General features: G+C 45.0%; 1 protein-coding gene across 1 annotated transcript; it reads left to right on the forward strand.

Annotated features, from left to right (window-relative positions):
- Positions 1-1,257: 1,257 nt before the first annotated feature.
- On the forward strand, positions 1,258-23,103 carry LOC310852805 (17-beta-hydroxysteroid dehydrogenase 13-like). Its single transcript, XM_083756850.1, has 7 exons — positions 1,258-1,882; positions 3,552-3,659; positions 15,777-15,908; positions 17,051-17,157; positions 18,294-18,431; positions 20,893-21,003; positions 23,011-23,103. Exons 1-7 carry the CDS (start codon positions 1,625-1,627, stop codon positions 23,072-23,074), a joined length of 918 nt encoding a protein of 305 aa, XP_083612976.1. The 5' UTR covers positions 1,258-1,624; the 3' UTR covers positions 23,075-23,103.
- The last annotated feature ends 2,668 nt before the right edge of the window (positions 23,104-25,771 follow it).

A 25,771-nucleotide genomic window follows, 5' to 3' on the forward strand; every position in this document is an offset into this window, starting at 1 on the left:
TTACAGTGGTACCTCAGGTTAAGTACTTAATTCGTTCCGGAGGTCCGTGCTTAACCTGAAACTGTTCTTAACCTGAAGCACCACTTTAGCTAATGGGGCCTCCTGCTGCCGCCGCGTCGCGGGAGCCCGATTTCTGTTCTCATCCTGAAGCAAAGTTCTTAACCTGAAGCACTATTTCTGGGTTAGCGGAGTCTGTAACCTGACGCGTATGTCACCTGAGGTACCACTGTACTTCACTTGTTTCAAAACATGGCGCTCAAGATCTCAAAGGAGGAATGGCTCGAATTTTATTGGCTTAGACTACGGGACAGTCGATTTTGGAGGTACATGGGGAGAAAACATGGGCAGAGCAGTTCAGCTGTGGAACCTCAGCCTGGGGCTGATTTTATATTTGCAACAGTCACAAGAAGCATATGGCACATTCTACAGTTGTTTGCCATCTCCCAAGTATGCATAATGTAGACCAGCCTCCCACAATCTGGCGATCTTCAAACAGCTGCTAAGTGTTGGAGTAGGATCAAATAATTGTGGGACCTTGCAAGGCAATCCCTGCTGCTGAATGCAGCAAATCCTTCTCTTTTTATGCCAATTAATTTTTATTGCTTTTCAAAAAAATTAACAAATTAACAACAAATTAATTTAAATTTAGTACAAACTTTAAAAGTTGACTTCCCTTCTTACTTTCAGGGTGTTTCTCTTCCCTCCTTTACTTGCTCAGTGTAACATACATTTCCTAATTCCATTTCAATACTTAAAATGTTTTAGCATTTTATCATTATTTTCCTCCTTCTTCATTTCCCAGCGGCTGTACATACTTCAATTCCTGCTTAGACTTTTATTTAACTAGAACATATTCCCAAATGTCAAGTCGAGTTACTCTTCACTTTGTCAGCCCACAAAAATCATTAGTTATAAATCAATATTCCACAAATACTACTTATCGCTCCTGCCGTTTTACGTGCACCAAAGTCTGACTGGTGGTGGTTAATAAGAAATCCTCTTCAGCGCAGCATTCCATTCCCAGAAAGTCACACTTCTAAATGCAGTTCACCATCCTAATTAAGTGTACAAAAATGCATATGTGAAGATCAAGTCTGCAAAAAAGATGCATATATTTGGGGAAATAACTTCCCCACAAAGCATTACAGATGGGGAAATGGCTTTGCAAAAATGAATGTACTAGGTACAACCACATACAAAATTTATGGTACATCAGGAGAATTTTGCACTAAAATGCTGGTGAATACTCCTGAGACATTTAAAAAAAAATATATTTGCAAACTGTTGTGGAAATGTAGAGAACTGAATTTCAGATTGGGAAAATGAGAAACTGAGAGACGTTGAAGTGGACAGATTTTCCTACACCTAGTAGCACCACGTCCTACATTCTAAATTTGAGTAACACATAGGCTGCCTTTGCGAATATACGCAATAGAACGTTGCAGCAGAGGTGACTATTGCAGCATATTCTTATTAGCTGTACTTCTGAAGCTGATGACAAGAGGAACAGCCATCCTAGTTCTTCAGGGCGTGGGTACTGCCAACTCCTTGCATTTTAAGGATTCATGTGCACTCACTGCTTCTTTATAGCATTAGCTACCTGAAGAGTGTTTTTTTTGCCAGAATGCACAATAAGCAAGTGCAGGGCAGAAAGCCTCTAATATGGAGAGTGGTGCTTGTCATCCTTCTAGTCCTCAAGACTTTAGTCATATGCATTTATTCACTCTTGGAAGCATTGGTGAAACTCTTTATTCCAAAAAGGAGAAAATCTGTTCGTGGAGAGATTGTTCTGATCACCGGTGCCGCCCATGGGCTTGGAAGAGCAACGGCCCATGAGTTTGCCAAACGCCAAAGCAAGCTGGTTCTTTGGGATATCAACAAGGTAGGTGTGTGTTATTATTCTACCCTCAGTCCTGAGTATCAACAGGCAGTGGTAAATGTTGCAGTGCAGTGTCCAAAAATGCAGCAGATGTTTCAAATTATTAGAGGGCTTTGCAAACCAGATCTAAGGCCATGTCTTCACTATTAATTTAAAGCAGTACCATACTTCAAACAGCCATGGCTTCCCCCAAAGCATCATGTGAATTGCCATTTCTTAAGAATGCTAAAAGTTCTGAGGAGACCCCTATTCCCCTCAGAGAGACACAAATCCCACAGTTCCTTGAGAAGGGGGGGGGGAGGCTGCTGACGGCGTGTGCATTCCCAAGGCTTGACAAAGCGTCCAGAGTTATCCCAGGCTGTTCCAGCGCCCAAGGTTATCCCAGGTTGTTCCAGCAAGATTCCTGCTGCAGTGCCAGCCTTTGGCTTTTGACCAAGGAAGGGATACAATTGTTTGCATGCACATTTCCATGTCTCTGTGTTGAAAATCCCTCAGAGTGTTTCAGATGACAGCCTGGTGCCCAAGACCAGATGCAGCGGTAGTAGTATAAAGTAAGCAGCACATAAGTGGCACACAAAATACTACCAAACCATTCTACGTTCTAAATATTGATTTTTGTATTTATCCTCTCAGGAATTATATAATGAATGTTTAAAGGTTAATCAGGTTTTGGTTTATATCACCAGTAAAAAAGGTAAAGGTACCCCTGCCCGTACGGGCCAGTCTTGCCAGACTCTGGGGTTGTGCGCCCATCTCACTCAAGAGGCCAGGGGCCAGCGCTGTCCGGAGACACTTCCGGGTCACGTGGCCAGTGTGACATCGCTGCTCTGGCGAGCCAGAGCTGCACATGGAAACGCCGTTTACCTTCCCGCTAGAAAGCGGTCCCTATTTATCTACTTGCACCCTCGGGTGCTTTCAAACTGCTAGGTTGGCAGGCGCTGGGACCGAGCAACGGGAGCGCACCTCGCCGCGGGGATTCGAACCGCCGACCTTTCGATCGGCAAGCCCTAGGCGCTGAGGCTTTTACCCACAGCGCCACCCGCGTCCCTATATCACCAGTGAATGTATGTAAATACCAAAAATCCTGAGGAAGAATTTCCTGAGAGAGAATTTCCTGAAGAAGCCCAAGACTCTTCATGGGCAAAACAGGTGACAAACGCCAGACCCTGTCTAACTCTTATGCATAACATCACCGATACTTTGTTTGATCAAACTTAACTTTGTTGATATCTACAGGAGCCTGGCTAAAGGAACTTTAAAGACTGAACCTTCCTTTTGGACACAATTTGAATGAGTTTTCTGTTTGTGGCTTCTGTAGTAGATCTTGTACATTGTTCTCCCAATTTTTGGATTATTTATATAAGATTTAGAACGTAGAATGGTTTGGTAGTGTTGTCTATCCCTCGTTTATTAGCTGCATCCCTGGCAGAGCAATTAACACAGGGAAGAAGGAAGCCCCTCTTTGCATAACGGAAATAAATGCACATCCCACTGCTCATTCCTGCCTCAGTTTTGCTTCCCTTCCCTCTGTTGTATATTAAACTACAGTATGGTTCATTAAAATTTGGCACACACAGCACGTCTTCCCTGTACAGGTCTTTTGTTTATGCCGTGAATATGCTAACATCATACCTGTGGGTTATAGATGTTTATAGATGTTTTCTCCCGCTAGGAAGGTGTTGAGGAAACAGCTGAGGAATGCAGAAAGCTGGGTGCCATTGCACATGCTTTTGTCGTGGACTGCAGGAACAGGACAGAAATCTACAGTGTTGCAGATAAAGTAAGATTCCTATGAATGTTTCCAAACCTTTTCCAAGCCTGTTGGGTCATCGTGGGATGACCTTGCATGCTCCCCAACACTTGGCACAGGAGGAGATGTGTGCCTGTTTTGCATTAAGTGAGCACAGAACGTCCAGAGTATTGTGTAGCACCCAGAGTCCTGGACTAGGAATATAGAGAGCTGGGTTCAAATTCCCCATTCAGCCAACCTGATCTACCTCACGGAGTTGTAAGAAAATGAGGACGAGGAACCATGCTTGCCATTCCTGGATCAGCATGTTAGAAACATCCTAAATAAACGGGCCTGTGCTGGAAAAGCTGAGGTTCTTTCATAGGATATCCTCTTTCCCCCTGACCTCATCGAATGCACCTTTTGAATTATTTTATTTAGAATGATAAAATAAATTTAAATTTTCACAAGAGTCGTATAAAACCTGACTGCAATAAAACCTTTAGTCTTTACCAAAATAATAATAATAAAACAAAGTTTTAAAAAGTTTTTAAAAGCTATTTAAAACATTTTTTAAAACATCAACAATACAGTCTGCTGAAAACCAGATCTTAAAAAGTAGAGACATCACCTTGCCAACAAAGGTCTGATCGCCGAAGAATTGATGCTTTTAAATTATGGTGCTGGAGGAGACTCTTGAGAGTCCCATGGACTGCAAGAAGATCAAACCTCTCCATTCTGAAGGAAATCAGCCCTGAGTGCTCACTGGAAGGACAGATCATGAAGCTGAGGCTCCAATACTTTGGCCACCTCATGAGAAGAGAAGACTCCCTGGAAAAGACCCTGATGTTGGGAAAGATGGAGGGCACAAGGAAAAGGGGGCGACAGAGGACAAGATGGTTGGACAGTGTTCTTGAAGCTACCAGCATGAGTTTAACCAAACTGCAGGAGGCAGTGGAAGACAGAAGTGCCTGGTGTGCTCTGGTCCATGGGGTCATGAAGAGTCAGACACGACTAAACGACTAAACAACAACAACAACCAGATAAAAACATGTCAATACTCTACAATATCGCGATGGGCTTCTCTAAACAAAAGAGTTCTTAGCAGGTTCTGAAAAGAGTGCAGTGAAGGCACCTGCCTGGTATCAATAGGGTGGGAATCCCAAAGTGTGGGTGCTGCCACACGAAATGATAGATTTCTTACAAATGCAGAGTGAGTATTGTGTGGCACCTGTAACAGTTCCACAGATTGAAGAGGTTAAGTGGGCATATGTGAGGTAAGGTTATCTCACAGGAAAGCTGGTCCCAAGCTGTTAAGGGCTCTATATACACTAACACCTTGAACTTGCTCTGGTAGCAAATCAGCAACAAGTGCAGGTCTCTGGGCAGAGGAATTATATGCTGATAGGGTCTCGCCCCTGTCAGCAATTGCACTGCAGCATTCTGCACAAACTGCAGCTTCCAGATCAAGCGCAAGGGAAGCCCCGCATAGAGTGCATTGCAGTAATCCAGTCTTGAAGTAACCAGTGCATGGACTACTGTGGCCAGGCTTTATATCATCATCATCATCATCTTTTTATACCCTGCCCATCTGGCTGGGTTTCCCCAGCCACTCTGGGTGGCTTCTGACAAAATATTAAAATGCAATGGTCTAGTAAACATTACACTGGTACCTCAGGTTAAGTACTTAATTCGTTCCGGAGGTCTGTTCTTAACCTGAATCTGTTCTCAACCTGAAGCACCACTTTAGCTAATGGGGCCTCCTGCTGCCGCTGCGCCGCCAGAGCACGATTTCTGTTCTTATCCTGAAGCAAAGTTCTTAACCTGAAGCACTATTTCTTGGTTAGCGGAGTGTGTAACCTGAAGCGTATGTAACCTAAAGCATATGTAATCCGAGGTACCACTGTAGAAGCTTCCCTAAACAGGGCTGCCTTCAGATGTCTTCTAAAAGTCTGGCAGTTGTTTTTCTCTTTGACATCTGGGGGGAGGGCGTTCCACAGGGAGGGCCCTCTGCCTGGTTCCCTGTAACTTGGCTTCTTGCAGCGAGGGAACCGCCAGAAGGCCCTCGGAGCTGGACCTCAGTGTCCAGAGCGATGGGGGTGGAGACGCTCCTTCAGGTATACCAGACCGAGGCTGTTTAGGGCTTTAAAGGTCAGCACCAACAGTTTGGGAATGGCTGTACCTGTTGTACAAGTCTCAGGTCACAAAGAGCGCTTCTAGCCACTGGGGCTACCCGGTACCAAAGCCAGACACAGAAGTACCCCTTGACTGCAAACCTGCTTCTTCAGGGAGAGTGCAGCAATCATTGTTGTCATACCAATTTGTCAGAAATGGGAATTACTATACACCCACAGTGCTTCCAGCTTGCCAAGATTCAAGTTCAGCTTGTTTCTCCTTATTGCATCCAGGCACCAACCCAAGCATAGCATGGCCATTAGGTGTCATCAGCATACCGATCACACCTTGATCCTTCTCACTTCCCACTGCTTCCTATGAATATTGAATAGTATTGAAGATCAGCCCCTTCATCTAGAATCAAGTTGTGGGTGAGGATGGTCTTATCATGTGCCAATCTAGCACTGAACTCTGTGTGAAGTTTAATAATTTGTCCTTTCATTTCTTATTTTTTTTTAAATTAATCTTTATTAATTTAAATTACACACATATACAAAGAATTTGCAATCTCAAACTACAAAAAGAAAATTAAAGAAAAAACAATTAAGAAAAGAGAAAAGAAGAAAATACAGAAAAAAGAAAGAAGAAAAAGCAGATTTACGTGCATAAAAAAATCTTAATCTTCCTAATTAATACTTAAATAAACCAGACTTCTGAGAAAACAAGTCTTCCAATCATTCTCTCTCTTTTTTTATCAATGTACTGTTTATACTATTGGTTTTTTTGCACAGTTTTATATTCTTTAATATTGTTCCTGTCTACCCCACAAACAGTATTTGTTGTGTTTACAAGTATCACTCAAGTTCTGCTAATATGGTGTGGTTGGTACAATATGATCTTATATAATCCTTCAATATTCTCCATTCTCCAAATATTTTCTGCTTCAATACTCCTCTAACTCTTCCCGTCAGTTTTGCTAGTTGTAAATATTCTAACATTAGTATCTGCCAATCTGTGATTGTCGGTATTGTTTCGTTTTCCCACTTCCTCGCCACAAGAATTCTTGCTACTGTGGTGGCATACATGAACAGTGGTCTTATGTCTATTTTAATTTCTAATGGTAAAATGCCTAAAAGAAAGATCTCTGGTTGTTGTTTTTTAAGTGAGTCTGAATAATTTCTTAAATTCATTATGGATATTATCCCAGAATTCCCTAATGATTGCACAAGTCCACCTCATGTGGTAGTATGACCCCACATCTATTTTACATCTCCAACAAATCATTTTTGCTGGTTTCAAGGGGGTATGATGCCATCTATATAACATCTTCATGATGTTCTCCCAAAGGTTATAGCATGCTGTGAATTTAATATCTGCCTTCCACAATCTCTCCCATTGGTTCATATATATGTTGTATCCAAAATCATGTGCTCATTTCACCATAACTGACTTGACTTGTTCTTCTTTTGTTTCCCATTCCAAAAGATATTCATAGATTCATGAGATATTTTTTCCTTTAATAAAAATTACCGTATTTTTCGTGCTATAGGACGCACCCGACCATAGGACGCACCTTGTTTTAGAGGGGGAGAACAAGAAAAAAAATCTCCCCCTCTCTACTCAGCACCCCTTCAGCGAAGTGGCAGGAGAAACGGAGCCCCTTCCATTTCTCCTTCCGCTTCACTGAAGGGGCGCTGCGCAGCTCTCCCTCTCTGCTGAAGCCAGGAGAGTCTTGCTCTCCCGGCTTCAGCAAAAGGAACCCGAAGCCTTTGGAGTGCAGCGTGAGTTCCCGCTGCAGGAGGCTATCCCTGAAGCCTGGAGAGTGAGAGGGGCCCTGGCCCTGTGCACCGACCCCTCTCGCTCTCCAGGCTTCAGCAAAAGCAACACGAAGCCTTGTTATAAATAACAAGGTGACAGAGGGTATCCCTGTCTCGTCCCTTTTCTGATGGAGATGTTCTCTGTGAGGTTACCATTTATTAGAAGTCTAGCCATCTGCTGTTCATATATTGCCTCTATTCCCTTCTTAAATTGTATTCCAAAATTCATTATTTCCAGTTGTTTTTTCATGTAAAACCAAGAGACATTATCAAATCCTTTTTCAGCATCAAGTAGTAGTAAAGCTGCCTTTTTATCACTATTTGCTTCTGGATATTCTAATATGTCTATGATGTTTCTTGTATTCCTGAGATTTGTCTGCCAGGGAGGATTCCAGCTTGAATTGGATGAATAACATCTTTAATGACCTCACTGAGCCTATTTGCCAATATGTTAGGAAAGATTTTGTAATCATAATTTAAAAGTGATTGTCAGAGCCACCCGAGGTCCCAGCTCACAAGAGACCAAAATCCAGTCCAAGTTATATACAAAAGGTTTTATTGAAGAACATTGTTGTCGTTACATCCAAGCTCCGTGGCTCAGCATCTGTTACCCTTAGATGTTTGAAGTCCCCTCTGAGTCAGTCCCGCCCCTGCACCAGCTTAAGAGGCTTGTACTGCTCCACCTTTTCCTCTCCTTCCTTTTCCGCAGGGTCTTCCTGCCCCCCTGTGCTCCCTCCCTCCGGGACTCCCCCGAGGCTGAGTCTTCTGACGCCTGCTCCCCCCTCCTTCGTGCTTTGGGACCAGGCTCCTCCTCAGGGCTCTCCTCATTTCCGCGCGCCTCCACATTTGAACTTGGCGCGCGTACGTTGCCTCTGACCTTCCTTTCGACCGTTACGCTACTCTCGGTACTACACTCCTCCCCTTCCGGCAGGACGTTCTGCTCCGAACTCCTTCCCCTCTCTGCTCCCTGTTCTGCTCCTTCTGACACACTGGTAACTCCACCCCCTTCACTCCGTTCCGACGGAGAGGCCGGTCCCGATCTCCAACCCCCACTGGGGATTCCCTCTTCATTCCCCTGCTTCTGACTGCTTCCCTCTCTACTGCCCCTTGGCCTGACCGGGGGGCTCCCTTTTGGGAATCCTCTGATTCACTTGACGGACTCACTGACAACCTCGGGTCATCGTCGTCCTCTTCCTCGTCACCCTGGGACCCCTCCCCCTCGCTCTCTGTCCCTGAAACCCTGACATCCATCCCCCCCTCGAAGCCCCCCCTTCCCCCCTCCCGCCCATCGGGTGCAGGTTGTAGGAGCTGCAGCTCTTCGGAGGTGGATGCAGGATACAGGTTGTGTACCTCCATATCCTCTGCTTGCAGTTCGGTGTATGAGTGTTCGAATTCGGGTTCTTGACCCAAGGTGTTCTCTTCTCCCTCTTCCATTGGTACCTCGTCTGGTGCTGCCGGCCAAGGTCCCGTCAGCCATTTCCTGCGCCAGTCCTCCTCTGGTTGCTCGTCCCACCAATAGGAGGTTTCAGTGTCCACCCCTGAGCACGATCCCCTGGGCGGGCTAGATTCTGGCGTTCTCTCCTCGGCTGAAGAAAAACCCCGGAAAGTACTGCCTGAGAGTGTGGGCGTAAAGAGCCAGTCATCAAAGTACTCGGCTGGCATGGGTCTATGCGGGAAAAGGGCATGGAACTCGTCTTTTAGAAGAGGTTCGTCTAAAGCGTAGCCCGGCACCCAACCGTTGGCACTGGCTGGAGTGCCCTCTGTGGCTAGAAAGTATTCTACCCCCTCTTCCCCCCATCTCGAGTCCAGGATTTCTGTGACCTCGTTGAGTGGTTCGGCCCTAGGCGCCCTCTCCCTCTCCTGTGACTTAGTGTGTAGTTGCGGGACGGTTTCAGGCTCCTGAAACCTGTGCGGTGCCTTGTAGGGGGTGAGCACCGACCTATGAAATACCGGATGCACTCTGGAACCTTCGGGGAGGGCTAGTCGAAAGGCTACAGGGTTGATCTTAGCCTCCACTTGGTACGGCCCTAACTGCCTGTGCCCTAGCTTCTTCTTGGCCAACGACTTGGCTGGCATGGCTTGGGCGGCTAACCACACCCAGTCCCCCACCTGGATCTCCTCCCCCGCTCTCCTGTTTTTGTCTGCCTGCACCTTATATGCTTGCTTGGCCAGCTCCAAATGTCTCCGCAACTCTTCGTGCACCTCCTGCAGCTCCGCTGCAAACTGGTCGGCTTCTTGCGGCACCCCCTCTCTCGGTGCCCCGAACCCCGGGAAGGTTCTGGGATGCCGACCGTTGTTCGCGAAGAACGGCGTCACCCCCGTGGACGCGTGCTTCGTGTTGTTATAGGCAAACTCTGCCATCGGCAGGTAGTCCACCCAAGCTGCGGGTCGCTGATTGGCGTAACATCTCAGGTACTGCTGCATGATCGCGTTGACCCTCTCAGCTTGGCCGTTGGTCTGTGGGTGTCTCGCCGACGTAAGGTTGATCTTGACGTTCAGGATACCTAAAAGCTTCTGCCAAAAATTGGAAACAAACTGGCGCCCCCTGTCGGACAGGATGGACTGCGGCAGCCCATGCACCTTGAACACGTGATCAATGAAGAGTTTGGCAGTCTGCTCCGCCGTCGCCACCTTTGCGCACGGAATGAAGTGCGATCTTGGTGAACAGGTCCACAACCACCAGTACCGCTGTCTTCCCTCTGGAGCTGGGCAGGTCAGTAACGAAGTCCAGGGCTACCCTCTCCCACGGTTGCTGTGGCGTTTCCAGCGGTTCCAACAGCCCCGCTGGCTTCTGGTGTACTGGCTTGAACCTCTGACAAGTGTCACACCTGGCGACGTAATCCGCTACCTCTCCGCGCATCCGGGGCCACCAAAAGTCCCTTGCCACCAGTTCTATTGTCTTCTCCTTACCGAAGTGGCCAGCACTGGGGGCGTCGTGCAACTGCTGCAGAACCTTTGCGCGAAGCTCGTCGCTTGGCACGTAGAGGGCACCTTTGCGAGTTAGCAGTCCGTCGCGCAGTTGGAACTCTTCCCCACTCTGCACACCTCTGCGCAACTCCTCCATTTTGGACTGTGCGAACTGATCCACTTGCAACGCGCGTCGCACCGCGTCCAGATCTACTGCGATGGCAGCGCACGACCACGCCTGCGGTGCGAAAATGTGCTTGGCTGCTACTGGCGCCGCTGCATCGAGATATTGCGGTTTCCTGGATAGCGCATCGGCTATAACGTTGGAATCTCCTGGGATGTACTCTATCCGAAAGTCGAAATCCACGAAGAATTCCGCCCAGCGCATGTGTCTCTGGCTTTGGAGCTTCGCCGTGCGCCAATACTCTAGGTTCTTGTGATCCGTGCGGACCTGTACTGTGTGCTTGGCTCCTATGAGGAAGTGTCGCCACGCTTTGAAAGCTGCGTGAATGGCTAACAGCTCCCTGTCCCATATGGTGTAGTTTTGCTCCGCCTTGCTGAGCTTTCGGGAGTAAAAGGCACCGGGTCTCCAGTTTCCATGTGGATCTTCTTGCAGGAGTACAGCTCCAACCGCCCTGTCTGACGCGTCGGTCTCCACTCGCATGGGCCTGCCTGGATTCACGTGCAGCAGTTGCTCCTCGGAGGCGAAAAGGCTTTTAAGCTTCCGAAAAGAGCGCTCCGCCTGTTCCGTCCACACGAACCTCTTCTTCTTGGAACTCAGAGTGTCCGTGATCGCTGCTGTCTCCTTTGCAAAACCTCTGATGAATTTGCGGTAGAAGTTGGCGAAGCCGACGAATCTCTGGACTTCCTTCCGATTGCGTGGGCTCTTCCAGTCCAACACCGCGCGGACCTTGACGCTGTCCATGGCGAGCCCCTTGTCGGACAGCTTGTAGCCCAGGAAATCCACCTCCGTCGCATCAAACTGGCACTTCTCTAACTTGGCGTAGAGCCTGTTCTCCCGCAGTCTTTGCAGGACTTCCTTTACGTCCCTCTCGTGGGCCTCTTCCGTCTCCGAAAAGATCAGGATGTCGTCGAGGAAACACACACATTTCTTGTAGAGGAGTCCCGCTAGCACGTGATGCATAAAGGCTTGGAATACGTGAGATCCATTTTGGAGACCAAACGGCATAACTCTGTATTCATACGTGCCCAGAGGCGTGAACATGGCCGTTTTCCACTCATCGCCCTCCCGGATGCGTATGAGGTTATACGCTCCACGCAGATCCAATTTGGTGAAGATCTTCCCCTTCCTCACGGTTGCTAGGAGATCATCTATCTTGGGCATGGGGAAGGCCTTGGGCTTGGTCATACTGTTTATGAACCTGTAATCCACAATGAGTCTTTTTTGGGGCGTGTCTCTCTTCTTTACAAAAAACACAGGACTGCCCCCCACTGCTTTCGATTCCCGGATGAATCCACGCTTCAAATTGTGCTCTATGAACTCCCTGAGCTCTTGCATCTCGTCCTCAGACATGGAATACAGTTTTGCAGTTGGCAACTGCGCCCCCGGCACCAGGTCGATGGCACAATCATAAGGTCTGTGGGGCGGCAACTGGTCAGCTTCCTTCTCGCAGAAAACCTCCAGGAACCCTTCGTACTTGCTAGGTACTGCCTGCACCATGCCAAGTCGCAGCTGGTGCTCAGCCCCCTCCTCCTGGCAGGACTGGATGCAATTTTGAGCACAGTACGATGAGCAAAAGGTGATCTGGCGTTGGTACCACGCTACAGCAGGACTGTGTTTCTCCAGCCAACTCATGCCTAATACTATAGGCGTGTCAGACAGTTGGGTGACATTGAAGCTAATGACTTCTCGGTGATCTCCTATCCGCATCACCATGGGAGGTGTCTGTTGCACAACTTGCCCTCCTAGCAATTTCCTGCCATCCACTGTGACTACGTTCAGAGGCGTTGTGGCGGGCAGAAGCGCTATGCGATGCTGCTTGACGAATTGCATCCCCATGAAATTGGCATTGCTCCCCGAATCGATCGTGATGGGCACTTCTAGGGTGGTCCCATTTGGCAACTGAAGTGTTGCAGTGAGCTGCACCGCTGGCTTGGGTGGTAAAGGGTCTGTGGGTTGCAAAGACGCTGGGGACTGTTCTACAGATTCGCCTGGCTGAGCCCCAGCAATTCTGCTTGCAGCCAGGCATTGTCGTTTCCCTGAGGTTCCTCTTCCTGGATCACTTCTGCAGCTACCGTCGCTAAAGCTGCAGTGTGTTTCTGGAGCCTCTGGGGGCACTCTTTCGCCATGTGCAGTGCACTGTCGCAGATGTAACACTTCCTGGTCCCTCTAGGAGGCTTCGCCTTTACTGCACCGGAAACTGGGGCTCTGGCTGTTGCTTGAGCCTTAGCACCACCAAGTTCCATCGGCTCCTCCCCCTGCCTCCCGAGCGGCGAGGGATGTGACTGACTGAACTCCCTGGGGATGAAAGAAGACGTCCTCGCTGGTGGACGCACCTGACGTTCTTCCTCATTGTGCCAAGGACGTCCCTCGTGACGTATGCCAATCGCCAGAGCCCTCTGCACCACCTGCTCCAGGGTCTGAGGTCTGTCTCCCCTGGCAAGTTCGTCCTTTATGGGACCGCTGAGACCCTCCCAGAACAAATCCCTCACAGGTGTGCAGTCTTTCTCCCAGCGTAACGCAGTCAGTAAAGCAAAAAATCTGGAATGGTACTGACGCACAGTGGCTTTGCCTTGCCGCAGTCCAAATATCTCCCTGCGTGCAAGATCCAAATCTACGGTTGACTGGAAGCAGGCATCCATCGCTTTAATGAATTCATCAGAATCGCGGCGGGCAGGGCCATCTTCACGCCACAAATTGCGCAACCAGTCTCTGGCCGGCCCATGCAAGTGAGAAACAATAAACCCCACTCTCTCCTCCTCATCTTTAAAGTCATGACGAAGCAAGTGTAATGCATACAAAACGTCTGCTCTGAAACTGGGGTAGTGCTTCAGGTTCCCATCGAAGTGGGTGACTAGGCTGCCCCCCCGCCTTCCAAGTCCAATGCCCTCTGATCTGGACCCTGGGAACCCTTCCCTGTTTGCACGCTCCCACCTTGTTTGCAGGTCCTGGCAGCGCTTCTCCATTTCGTCATGCTTCTTCTGAGAGGCAAGGACTGCAGCGGTGAGTTCGGAAACTGTAGTTCGCAGTGCTGTCAGCTGATCCTCCGCACTCATGGCTGTCACCGTTTGTGAGCTTTGCAAAAAAAAATTTTGCGTTCTTTGTGAGGGGACTTACTGTCAGAGCCACCCGAGGTCCCAGCTCACAAGAGACCAAAATCCAGTCCAAGTTATATACAAAAGGTTTTATTGAAGAACATTGTTGTCGTTACATCCAAGCTCCGTGGCTCAGCATCTGTTACCCTTAGATGTTTGAAGTCCCCTCTGAGTCAGTCCCGCCCCTGCACCAGCTTAAGAGGCTTGTACTGCTCCACCTTTTCCTCTCCTTCCTTTTCCGCAGGGTCTTCCTGCCCCCCTGTGCTCCCTCCCTTCGGGACTCCCCCGAGGCTGAGTCTTCTGACGCCTGCTCCCCCCTCCTTCGTGCTTTGGGACCAGGCTCCTCCTCAGGGCTCTCCTCATTTCCGCGCGCCTCCACATTTGAACTTGGCGCGCGTACGTTGCCTCTGACCTTCCTTTCGACCGTTACGCTACTCTCGGTACTACACTCCTCCCCTTCCGGCAGGACGTTCTGCTCCGAACTCCTTCCCCTCTCTGCTCCCTGTTCTGCTCCTTCTGACACACTGGTAACTCCACCCCCTTCACTCCGTTCCGACGGAGAGGCCGGTCCCGATCTCCAACCCCCACTGGGGATTCCCTCTTCATTCCCCTGCTTCTGACTGCTTCCCTCTCTACTGCCCCTTGGCCTGACCAGGGGGGCTCCCTTTTGGGAATCCTCTGATTCACTTGACGGACTCACTGACAACCTCGGGTCATCGTCGTCCTCTTCCTCGTCACCCTGGGACCCCTCCCCCTCGCTCTCTGTCCCTGAAACCCTGACAGTGATATTGGCCTATACTTAGTCATTAACTCTGGGTCCCCTCCCTGTTTGAGTATGACGGTTATGTATGCTTCTTTCCACGAATCGAGTACTTTACCTTGATTGCAGATGTTATTCATTATTTCAGTAAGTGGTGTAATTAATATTGCTTCCATTTTTTTATAATATTCCGCTGGGAGGCCGTCTGGGCCAGGTGTTTTGCCTACTTAAACTTTCTTAATTTCTTAATTTCTGCTTCTGCTATTGGGGCATCCAATATTTGAAGTTTCTCTTTCTTAATCTCTGGGATTTTCTGTTGGCATAGATAATCTTCAACTTTTCCCCCTATATCTACTTCTTTCTTATACAAATCTCCATAATATTTTACAAATTTTTGCATTATTATCTTAGGATCATCTATACATTTCTCCTTTATTTTTATTCTATTTATTTGTTTTTCATTTCTCCTCTTTTTGAGTTGCCATGCCAGGTATTTACGTGGTTTGTTGGCAAACTCAAAATTGTTTTGTTTACCCATTCTCAAATTCGATTCCATTTCTTGCTCTATTTTTGATTTGTATTCTGCCTGCAATAGTTTAATTTCTCTTTTAATTTTGTCATCGCCTGGTTGTTTATTTAATTCTTTTTCTTTTTCCTTTATTTCCTCCAACAATCCTGTTTTTTCTTTTTTCACTTTCTTTTCTTAATAGCACATTTTGTTTTATAAAATATCCCCTGATGACCGCCTTGCTCACGTCCCATATTATTCTTACATCACTAACTTGTTTGTTGTTCAATTCAAAATATTATTTCAATATATATATATTTTTGCACCCTCTACTATCTTTTCATCTTTCAATAGAAGTTCATTTAGTTTCCATCTCTGCATTCCTGTTGTCCAATCTGGTTTCATTCTCAACAAACCCGGTTTGTGGTCCAAAATTGTTTTTGGTAGAATTTGTACCTCTTCAATCCTTCCTAGCAGCTCTTTGGAAATCCAAATGGCATCTATCCTGCTAGCCAATTTGTTTGGTTTGGAATAGTATGTATATTCTTTATTCTTTGCTTGTATCTCCATGAATCAACTAAATCTACATTTTCACTCATTTTTAGAAAGGTGGGTGGTAATTTCCTTTGGTTTTTATTTCCTCCAGACCTATCTAATTGCGGGTCAATTACCCATTTAAATCCCTGATTAATATTATTTTGTCTTCCAGATATTCCATCAGCTTTATTTCTAAGTTCTTAAAGAAGGCTGCTTTTCTTTCATTAGTGCTTTTAAATTTGTTATAGGTGAAAAAAGAAATTGGAGATGTGAGCATCTTGATAAATAACGCTGCAGCAACAAAAGTAGCAGTACTGTGTTCAACCAAGGATGAGCTGATCCAGAACATGTTCGACATTAACGTTCTTGCTCATTTCTGGGTAATATTATTATTGCTTACTGAATTTATATCTGCTCCCCTTCCCCCCACCAGTCTATCTCCATTTTTCAGCCTCTACCTTTCTGGCTTCCTTCTACCTGCTTCCTTTTTCTTGGTTTGGGACTCTCCTGGAAACTGAAGCCAATCATCACTTTATTCTCCAGCTGTGTATATGGCCAGCTCCCAACACTGTGGTATGATGGAGGCATGACGTCCTACTTTTTATGTTCATAATGCAATATAGAATCATAAAACGATTAAAAATTAAGCAATCAAAAAGACAAGGTAAAAAGTAGGGCGTCATGTATCCATATGAAAACCATTCCTTAACCCTTCCTTAACATTAAAAACTATGCGAGTAAATCAGCCCTAGATGTGTTTGGACTTCCAGCTCCCATCACCCTCAGCAAGCATGGTCAATGATGAGAGTTGTAGTCCAACAATGTCTAGAGAGCACTACATTGGACACCCCTTGGATTAATCAGTTACATGAATCTATTAAAAATTTGTGCTGGACTGACTATACCCCCCTTCCTCTTTCATGGAAATGTTCAGCACCCATGAAAGCAAAGCAATAATTGGAGACTTGTGGGGATGGGGGATCAGGATCTCTAAAATGTTCACAAAGTATAAAATCTTCATTGCTTAGTCTAAGTATCAGTCATACAACAGTTTCATAAAAAGTGGGGCACCACTCAAATGTGATTAAAACAAACTTAATAAACCTTAGGTTTCTGATTGTTTTCAGTCTGCCGTACGAGGTGATCAAGGATCCTCCCTTTTTTCCATTTCTTTAACCCAGAGATAGTAAACTCTTTGTCTTCAAAAATGTTGTTGGACTACAACTCCCATCATTTTGGCGTGGTCCAGGATCCACCTGCTCACTCTCATGCCTTTCTTCTTAATCATAGTGCTTATATGAGGCCTGGGGAACATTTGGCCCTCTGGGTCACCAACTCCCATGGACTACAATTCCCATCATCCCTAACCATATGATGTGAAGGCTAAGGCTGATGGGAACTGGAGTCCAACAACATCTGGAGGGCAAAAGCTCCCCCAGACAGATTTCTGACTGAACATTTTGCAACCATTAGCTTCTAACTTTTCATTTTCGTCCTTTGCTTGTTTTAATTTGCATTCAAGACAGTTAAAGCATTCCTGACACCAATGATTAAAAACAATCACGGACATATTGTCACGGTTGCTTCATTCGCTGGGCATTTAGGCGTTCCATACATGGTTTGCTACAGGTATGAATCACTGTGATTTTCTTTTATCAGGGTAGCAAGTTCAAGCTCAATTCAAAAGGGGTCCGCAATTGTTGTACGTTTGAGATACACTAGTTTAGAGGGATGTTTAGCTAACATGGCGGATTCCTGATTCACATGGGAGAAGCACATGAGCAAAGTCCCAAGAAAGAGGGAATTTCAAACAAGAATTTGACCGCTTGAAAATGGAGTTCTTGGTCCAAACTTTGCAGGTCCTCCATGTTCCCAATCAGGGTCTTGGAGAATAACTTAGCTAATTAAAATAAAAATCAGATTGGTTTTCAAAAATAATAATTGTGCGCTGATTTGCAATAGGTCTTACTTTAAAAAAAGAAGGGATTGCATTTGAAATAAATAAAGGGATGTGTGTGTGTTTATGTCCTTTTAAGGAGATGGGGGGGGGGACCATTTTGTATGCTGCACCATAATAAGCATAAATGAAAGAATATCACAGGATGGCGACCTGTAAACGTTCTCTTCCACCATTCTCTTCTGCCCTTCCCTTCACTGTATGGGAAGCAGCAACCACCAATTGCTTCAGACATTATGCAAAGATGTAAGATAGGATTCAGAGAAGGCGCCTCAGCAGCAAAAGCCCCTTGGAAGGACTTCCATTTTTACAACAGGGCTCCACCCTCTGTGCCACCAACTCAGAACACCCTGAAATTTGCTTGAAGGAAAAAACCCAGAACAGTGTATATAGGGAGCGAAGGGGGTAGGGAATTGTCCTGTCTAGCAAGCGGTAATGCTTGCCTTTACAAAATGGTTGCTTTAGCGCAATGCTATCTTCTTCCCATACCTATTTTACATGGGGTTTCCCTGACCCATAAGACCCTGTTTCTAATTTGTTTGAATTTCATTGGTTTGAAGCTTATTCCATTGAACGTGGGGGGTTTATTTGTTTTTATATGCTTTTATACCGCTGTTGTGATGGTTTTATGTTTGTTTTAATGATACTGTTGGTTTATTTATTTTGTCAAACACCACTTCAGATTTTTTAAATATATATATTAAAAATTAAACGGATTATAAACACTTTAAAATAAATAACATGTGAAAACTAAGACATCTATTTCCCCATAAATCGTGTCTAACCTCACCTCACGCCTCTCCCTCAGTTCAAGCAAGTGGAGTGCTGTAGGATTTCATGAGAGTCTGAAAGAGGAGCTGAGCCTTTTGAAAATGGATGGGATTGAAACAACATGCATGTGCCCGGTTTTTATGAACACTGACTCTGTAAAACTCCTTAAGGCAAGGTAAGTGATAATAAGGGTAGGGAGTTTGTATCCACCTGCCCCACTGCATTAACTGTTCTTTGATGCATTTGTGTCTCCTTTTTCCAGTTTCTCTAAGTAATGAGAAGTTCTAAGGTTCTCTTTTGTAAGACAGAACATGGTGTGCAGTAGCATGCACCAACCTTGTGCTTATTCCAATTCACATCTGACATGCGAAAGGGGAAAATTCTTGATGGTGGTGGTGGTGAACGCAGCCTGTGTTACAAACAATAAGTGTTCTGTGAAGAGTAAGGTAAAGGGACCCCTGACCATTAGGTCCAGTCACGTACGACTCTGGGGTTGCAGTGCTCATCTTACTTTATTGGCCGAGGGAGCCGGCGTACAGCTTCCGGGTCATGTGGCCAGCATGACTGAGCCGCTTCTGGCGAACCTGAGCAGCCCACGGAAATGCCGTTTACCTTGCCACTGGAGCGGTACCTATTTATCTACTTGCACTTTGACGTGCTTTCAAACTGCTAGGTTGGCAGGAGCAGGGACTGAGCAACGGGAGCTCACTCCGTCGTGGGGATTCAAACCGCCGACCTTCTGATCAGCAAGCCCAAGAGGCTCAGTGGTTTAACCCACAGTGCTTCTGCTAATGCAATTCTCACTGTCCGTACTGAGTTGGGGCTGGTTTAGCACCTATCCTGCAAAAGGAAGCTTTGTAGTGGCCAGTTCTGAGCCTGAATACTTTTTGCTAGAAAGCAGATTGCTCTTCTCAAAAACAGGGGATGGGAGTGGGGAATATAATGTTAAAAGTGTTCAGGTTAAGAGTTGGCAGTCAGGTCCTGACTTTCCTGTAATATTGTCCATTGGGGGTGTTTAAACCTCACAATCTGAAATGCTAATGGAAAGTTCGGGGTTGTTGTTGTTGTTGTTTAGTCGTTTAGTCGTGTCCGACTCTTCGTGACCCCATGGACCAGAGCACGCCAGGCAAACACCAGTTTGGGGTACTTGGCTCCAAACCTGAGTGCTAGAACCAGTGAAGGCGGTGAAGGTCCTGTGTGAGTGTCTGGAGGCGGTTGGAGGATGGATGGCGGCTAACAGATTGAGGTTGAATCTTGACAAAACAGAAGTACTCTTTTTGGGGTACTACTGCAATGCACTCTACATGGGACTACCTTTGAAGGTGACCTGGAAACTACAACTAATCCAGAATGCGGCAGCTAGACTGATGGCTGGGAGCGGCTGGCGAGACCATATAACACTGGTCTTGAAAGACCTACATTCGCTCCCAGTATGTTTCCGAGCACAATTCAAAGTGTTGGTGCTGACCTTTAAAGCCCTAAACGGCCTCGGTCCAGTATACATGAAGGTCTCCACCCCCATCGTTCTGCCCGGACACTGAGGTCCAGCGCCGAGGGCCTTCTGGCGGTTCCCTTGCTGCAAGAAGCCAAGTTACAGGGAACCAGGCAGAAGGCCTTCTCGGTGGTGGCACCCGCCCTGTGGAATGCCCTCCCACCAGATGTCAAAGAGAAAAACAACTACCAGACTTTTAGAAGACATCTGAAGGCAGCCCTGTTCAGGGAAGCTTTTAATGTTTAACAGACTATTGTATTTTAATATTTTGTTGGAGGCTGCCCAGAGTGGCTTGGGAAACACAGCCAGATGGGCAGGGTATAAATAAATTATTATTATTATTGTTATTATTATTATTATTATTATTATTATTATTATTATTATTCTCTTCAGCCCTTCCTCTTGGAACTAGCTGGAGCCCAGAACCATGGGCGGAGGAAGTGGGGTGTGGTGGGGGCGGTTTGCCCCAGGTGTCGCTACTGAGGGTGACAAAATGCTAGGCGGCACTCACCGTGAGGCCTGCAGCACACCTGAACCACGCGTCTCTCCTGGGAGTGGCATGATGGCTTGGGTGCCCACAGGCTCCGCACTGCCCCAAATGGTCCGCCTGCCGCCTCCCCCTCAGCTGTAGGGCAGCTGAGTGGAAGGAGGCAGGCAGACTCCTGCCCCAGCTCACCCCACCCCGCAGGCAGCTGGCCCTGTCCTTGGGCACAGGGCACATGCACCACCCCAGGCACCTGATTGGCTTGCTCCACCACTGCCCAGAACAGAAACATAATGGCATTAATGCTAAGCTGTGGTTCAGTGGTAGAGCTTCTGCTACGCATGCAAACAAGCCTACTGCAATCCCCAGCATCTCCAAATAGGACCAGGAGAGAATCCAATGTGAAATCCTGGAGTATACACAATACTGAGCTTTACAGACCACTGGTATCACAGTTTCTTTTGTTCCTATGCAAGGCTTGTTGAGTAGAGCAAGTCTCAAATGGAAGCACTGTTGCTCCACAGGACTTGCTTAGGAATACACCACAACACTTGCTTGTGGCTCTGTATGGTAGTTACTGCCGGATTTGGTCTTTGAACAAAGCAGGCTATAAATTGGAACGAATAAGCAAACAAACATTTATTTTCCATATAACTTCAGGTGCCCTTTGGTAGAAGTGGAAGACTCAGCCAAAGCATTAATGGAAGGAATACTTACTAACCAGAAAATGATTTTCGTTCCACGGTGGGCCAAATTTCACCAACTTATGAAGTAAGTGTAATGTATATAAGGTGTTCTATTTGTCTGGCTGTAACCCAGGCTTTCTAATCGGCAGTGCAAATTATTTATATTGCAAATGAATAACTGGAGAGTTAAGATGTTGACAAAGATGTAGGTGCTAAAATAGGAAAAAGTGGATCCATGTTACTACCTTTTATAATGCACCAGGATAATTTGGGATGATTACCTTGAGGAAATTTGACTGCTATCCCAGACAGGTGGTTTCCATGACAAGCAGTCGAACATGCCGCTATTCTGAGTGATTTAACAGATGCGTTTTCTTTTGGAGAGTCAAAAACAGCAATGTCCAATAGCCACTGAAAGCCTTATCCTCAATATTTAAAGTCTTCCAAGTTGGTGGCCTCTTGTGGAAGCAGATTCTATAGTTTTAACTGTGTACCGTGTGAAAAAAGTACAGTGGTACCTCGGGTTAAGAACTTAAATCGTTCTGGAGGTCCGTTCTTAACCTGAAACTGTTCTTAACCTGAAGCACCACTTTAACTAATGGGGCCTCCCGCTGCTGCTGCCACGCCACCGCTGCGCAATTTCTGTTCTCATCCTGAAGCAAAGTTCTTAACCCGAGGTACTATTTCTGGGTTAGCAGAGTCTGTAACCTGAAGCGTCTGTAACTTGAAGCGTCTGTAACCCGAGGTACCACTGTACTTCCTTCTGTCTGCTGCTGTTGTTGCTGTTGTTTGTCTGACTATCCAAAAGACATTGTTGTCAGTGTGTATGATCCCAGGAAACATTAGTTCCATTTTCTGAGGGATGTACAGTGTGTGTGCTGATTTGGAGTATTATTATTATTCCATGGATATTCCTATTCCATTAGGACAAGTAGGGCACTGTCCATCAAGCTCAGTCTGCCCTCTGCTAGCCCCTGCCTGCCTACCTCCTTACAACCAGCCTAGGGGGTGGAACTGCCTATCAGCCATCTCCTCCTCCTTTGCCTCAGTGTTGCCTTTGTAGAACTTAGCAGAGAAGAGGATGGGCAAAACCATAATTAGCCGGATCTGCTCATCATTGCTGTTCACCTTCCTGCATTCCGTCCTACCGCCCACGAGGCATCAGCCTCCACTGTCATTATTCCACATTGGGTTATTATTCTTCCCATCAAAATGTCAAGGGTCCTAAAGAAAAGGGAAAGGAGAAAGTCTCCTGCAGGAATATTCTAATCACCTAATGTTATTGTTCAGTTAACGAGAAATTGTTTTAGCTGAATTAGATCCAGTTCTTATCAAATTACTCCAGAGTAAATGATTTAGAGTTGGACCCAGACTAATCATGTTTCAATCCCATTTAAATTAGTGTGATTTATGGCTAACCTATCCCGTTCATTCCAACGGCACTAAACCTCGAGGAACTTAGTCCGGACCCAACCCTTCATATGTTACTTTTGTTCTGTTTAATGCAGGGGGGGGGGGACGACTCCAAGGTGAATGTATAAATGATAAAATAAACCCCTAGCACATTTAGAGTAAGGGCTTATGCCATAAATATTCTTAAACAGAACCCAGCTCCTTTGCTTTTACCTTACCCCTTTGCTTTTAAAATTCTTTAATAAATAACAGTAGTAACAATAATGTTAGTTCCACTTCCAGGTGGTTGCAGAAAAGCAAGTCCTCAGCAGTACCAACTGACCTTAGTATGAGAGAGTTTTATTCAGGGGCAGGGAAAGTATTTTTACTCAAAAAAGTGGTTTATAATGATATATCTATATTTAAATGAAAAAAAAATGAGGTCAAGGTGTCTTTTTGTTTTGTTTTGTAACCCACTATTTACAATCAAGTGGTAAAGAACTTTTATTCAATAAATAAATAAATAAATAAATAAATAGACAGACAAATAAGTCATAAATGCCAGTGTTTCAAGTTCAGGCTAATTAGATTATAATTGCTGTGATCTTTCTTGGTAATTCTTAAATAGCTCTAACCATAAGAATCATATAGAAGTGTTTTCTGTACCATTGTAACCCCACCCCTACATTATGTCTTCTAGGTGTTTGCCAGAACGTGCCTACAATACCGTCATGAATGCCGTCATGTTGTTTCAAATTATTTAAATGATTAAACGATTGGTTAATTCCACGATATGATGGAAATAATGTTTGTGTGCATTTCTTCTGTTCCATGAACAAATATGCAAATTATTATACTTTTTTCGCTTCACAGAAGTGAATGTAATTTCCCCCCCACTATTTTCTCATTGTTTAGCACTTTTATCATGTGCTAAAACAGGTATGCTCACAATCAGATCGCAGCTGTGGTTCTCCTCCTGCTTAGCACCATTATGCAGCTTATTTATTGCAAGTTATGAACCGGCAAGCCCTGAAAAATAAAAGCAAGTTCTGGAATAATGGACATTTTAACTGCTGTAATTTCTCGAGGCCATGTTAAAGTCTTTGGAGTACCTGCTATGTGCTCTTCACAGCTATATCTTTCCCTTCACCCCAATAAACTCATTATATTAAGTTACTAAAGAACGGGTTCTTCAAAAATGCTTGTTGCCATGATTATAACTATGACAACTTTCCCAGCAAAATAAAACCACCCAGAGCTTTAAATTTCAACTAGAGCAGCAGTAGATTGCATAGATGGTGGAGGTTTCCTGAAACAGCTCAAATAACAACCTATCGGAAGAAGTAAAAAGGTATCTGGGAAAGCAGAAGAGTGTTCAGAAAAGCTCAAGGGCTTTTATTTCCCATAAGAGACATTTAATAGGCAATTAAAATATTGGGCTCAGATTCAGAGGTGGGGGAGAGATTCAATTCAGTTAACATTTAAAGTTGAACCTACCAGATCCACACTTTATTTTATTTTTTACCAAAAGTTTTATTGGTTTTTACAATATTAACGACAAACAAAAACACACACACAAAAAACCATAACAAACATAAATCACAACCTTAATGAAAATAACAGTTATTAACTTTGTAAAACGACTTTCTCATTTCCCCTTAGTTGAATTTCATTGCATATCCTTATAACGGTTTTCCAAATCCCAATTTTGATACCCTTTAAATTAAACATTAACATCTTTAAATCTTCTCCTTCTTGTATTAAACATATTATTTTATCAGTTAACATAAATACAATCCTATTTATGTATCCCATTAAGTATCTGGAAGCTATTTCCAGTTAATTTAGCTTAACAAATTTAGCTAAATAATCATTAAATTTCTTCCATTCTTCGTGGTGTTCCTCCTCCTTCTGGTCGCGGACTCTTCCGGTTAGATCGGCTAGCTCCAAAAAATCCATCATCTTCATCTGCCATTCTTCTACTGTTGGTAATTCTTGAGTTTTCCACTTTTTAGCTAACAAAATACGAGCCGCAGTTGTGGCATACAAAAATAGTTTAACATCTTTCTTTCCAAACCTGTTATTCCAAGAAGAAAGGCCTCTGGTTTCTTTATAAATGTATATTTCAACTTTTTTTTCAATTCATTATAAATCTTTTCCCAGAAGTCTTTCACCTTGGGGCAGGTCCACCACATATGAAAGAATGTTCCTTCCTTTTCTTTACATTTCCAACATGTATTATCACAATTATGATACATCTTTGCTAATTTTACAGGAGTCAAATACCATCTATACATCATCTTCATAATACCAGATCCACACTTTAAGAAACAATATACAAACTGAAATGCAGTCATCCTTCAAAGTGCACACTTATCCGAACTCTCTAGCCAAGTAATGTGTATAAAAATGCATATACCAGTATAAACAGTTCATATAAATACATATATGAGTGAAAATGGCATAACATTGCTTTACAAAAATGTGTATATTAGGTAAAACCGCATACAAAATGTGTATAATTTGAACAAAAATATGGACAATTTTCATTAGGCCATTTTTTAAAAATGCAAATTGATACAGAAATGTGGAGAACTGAATTTAGAATTCAAAAACTGAGAAATTAAGAAAACCCTGAATTTGATAGGCTTGCCTGTGAGCTCAGATTGCTTTACAGACTGTTGGAGCAAAACGTTGTTCATACAAACCAGGGTTTTTTTCAGAAAAGCAATTTATCTCTCCAAATATGGGAAATATAGAACACTTGTTCAAAAATCAATGCACATCATTATTGCCTTTTAACATATCTTAGGGCCAAAGTTCACATGACAATCTGGAAGAAGAAGCTGTGCCTGCAGGTGTATATACTTATTCCTGATTTCTGGGAAATCTTAGAGCCAGTAGATGGCACTCTTTACTTACAATCTGCGTTGAAAAAATGATAGCCTTCTACAAACAAGGGAGGTTTTGAAATTGACCAGGGAGCTTAAATGATTGGGGTTGTGTGACAGCTGCCTTTTGCATCTTGAGTCGAACTAACCCACCCAGTCCTTTGCTGAAGATTGCTAGTTGTCAAGGGGTTTGTGTAATATTTACATAACAAGACACCAAATGAGTAGTAAAGACCAAGGGCAGAACACTCCCAGCTGGTTGACATTTTGCAGTGTCATTAAAACTGCATTCCACATGGAAAGCCTGGGAAATGCAGAGTGAGAACAAAACAAAAGCAGAAGTGTTAAGACCTTGTTTGCATTTAGGATCAGCTAATGGCCACAGCAGGTGAGTAAACAAAATCAGGGTTTATTGGTTGTTGTAATGATGCAGGTAACATGCACCCAAGCTTATCTTTCCCATCAGTGGCCTGAAATCCATATGAACACAAGACCAGGAGCAGCTCTCAGTCCATCTGTGTAAATGTGCCACCCACTACAGATGCATTCTGATGGACATTTACCTGGGAG

This window comes from Podarcis gaigeae, assembly GCF_964106915.1.
Source record: "Podarcis gaigeae genome assembly, chromosome: 9".
Taxonomy (NCBI): domain Eukaryota; kingdom Metazoa; phylum Chordata; class Lepidosauria; order Squamata; family Lacertidae; genus Podarcis; species Podarcis gaigeae.

What these genes read in the sequence shown, in the direction of transcription:
- LOC310852805 (XM_083756850.1), top strand. Translation starts at nt 1,625, where the DNA reads ATGCACAATAAGCAAGTGCAGGGCAGAAAGCCTCTAATATGGAGAGTG. An exon ending in CCATACATGGTTTGCTACAG is followed by an intron (nt 17,158 to 18,293) that starts GTATGAATCACT and finishes CCTCTCCCTCAG; the next exon opens with TTCAAGCAAGTGGAGTGCTG. An exon ending in GTAAAACTCCTTAAGGCAAG is followed by an intron (nt 18,432 to 20,892) that starts GTAAGTGATAAT and finishes ATATAACTTCAG; the next exon opens with GTGCCCTTTGGTAGAAGTGG.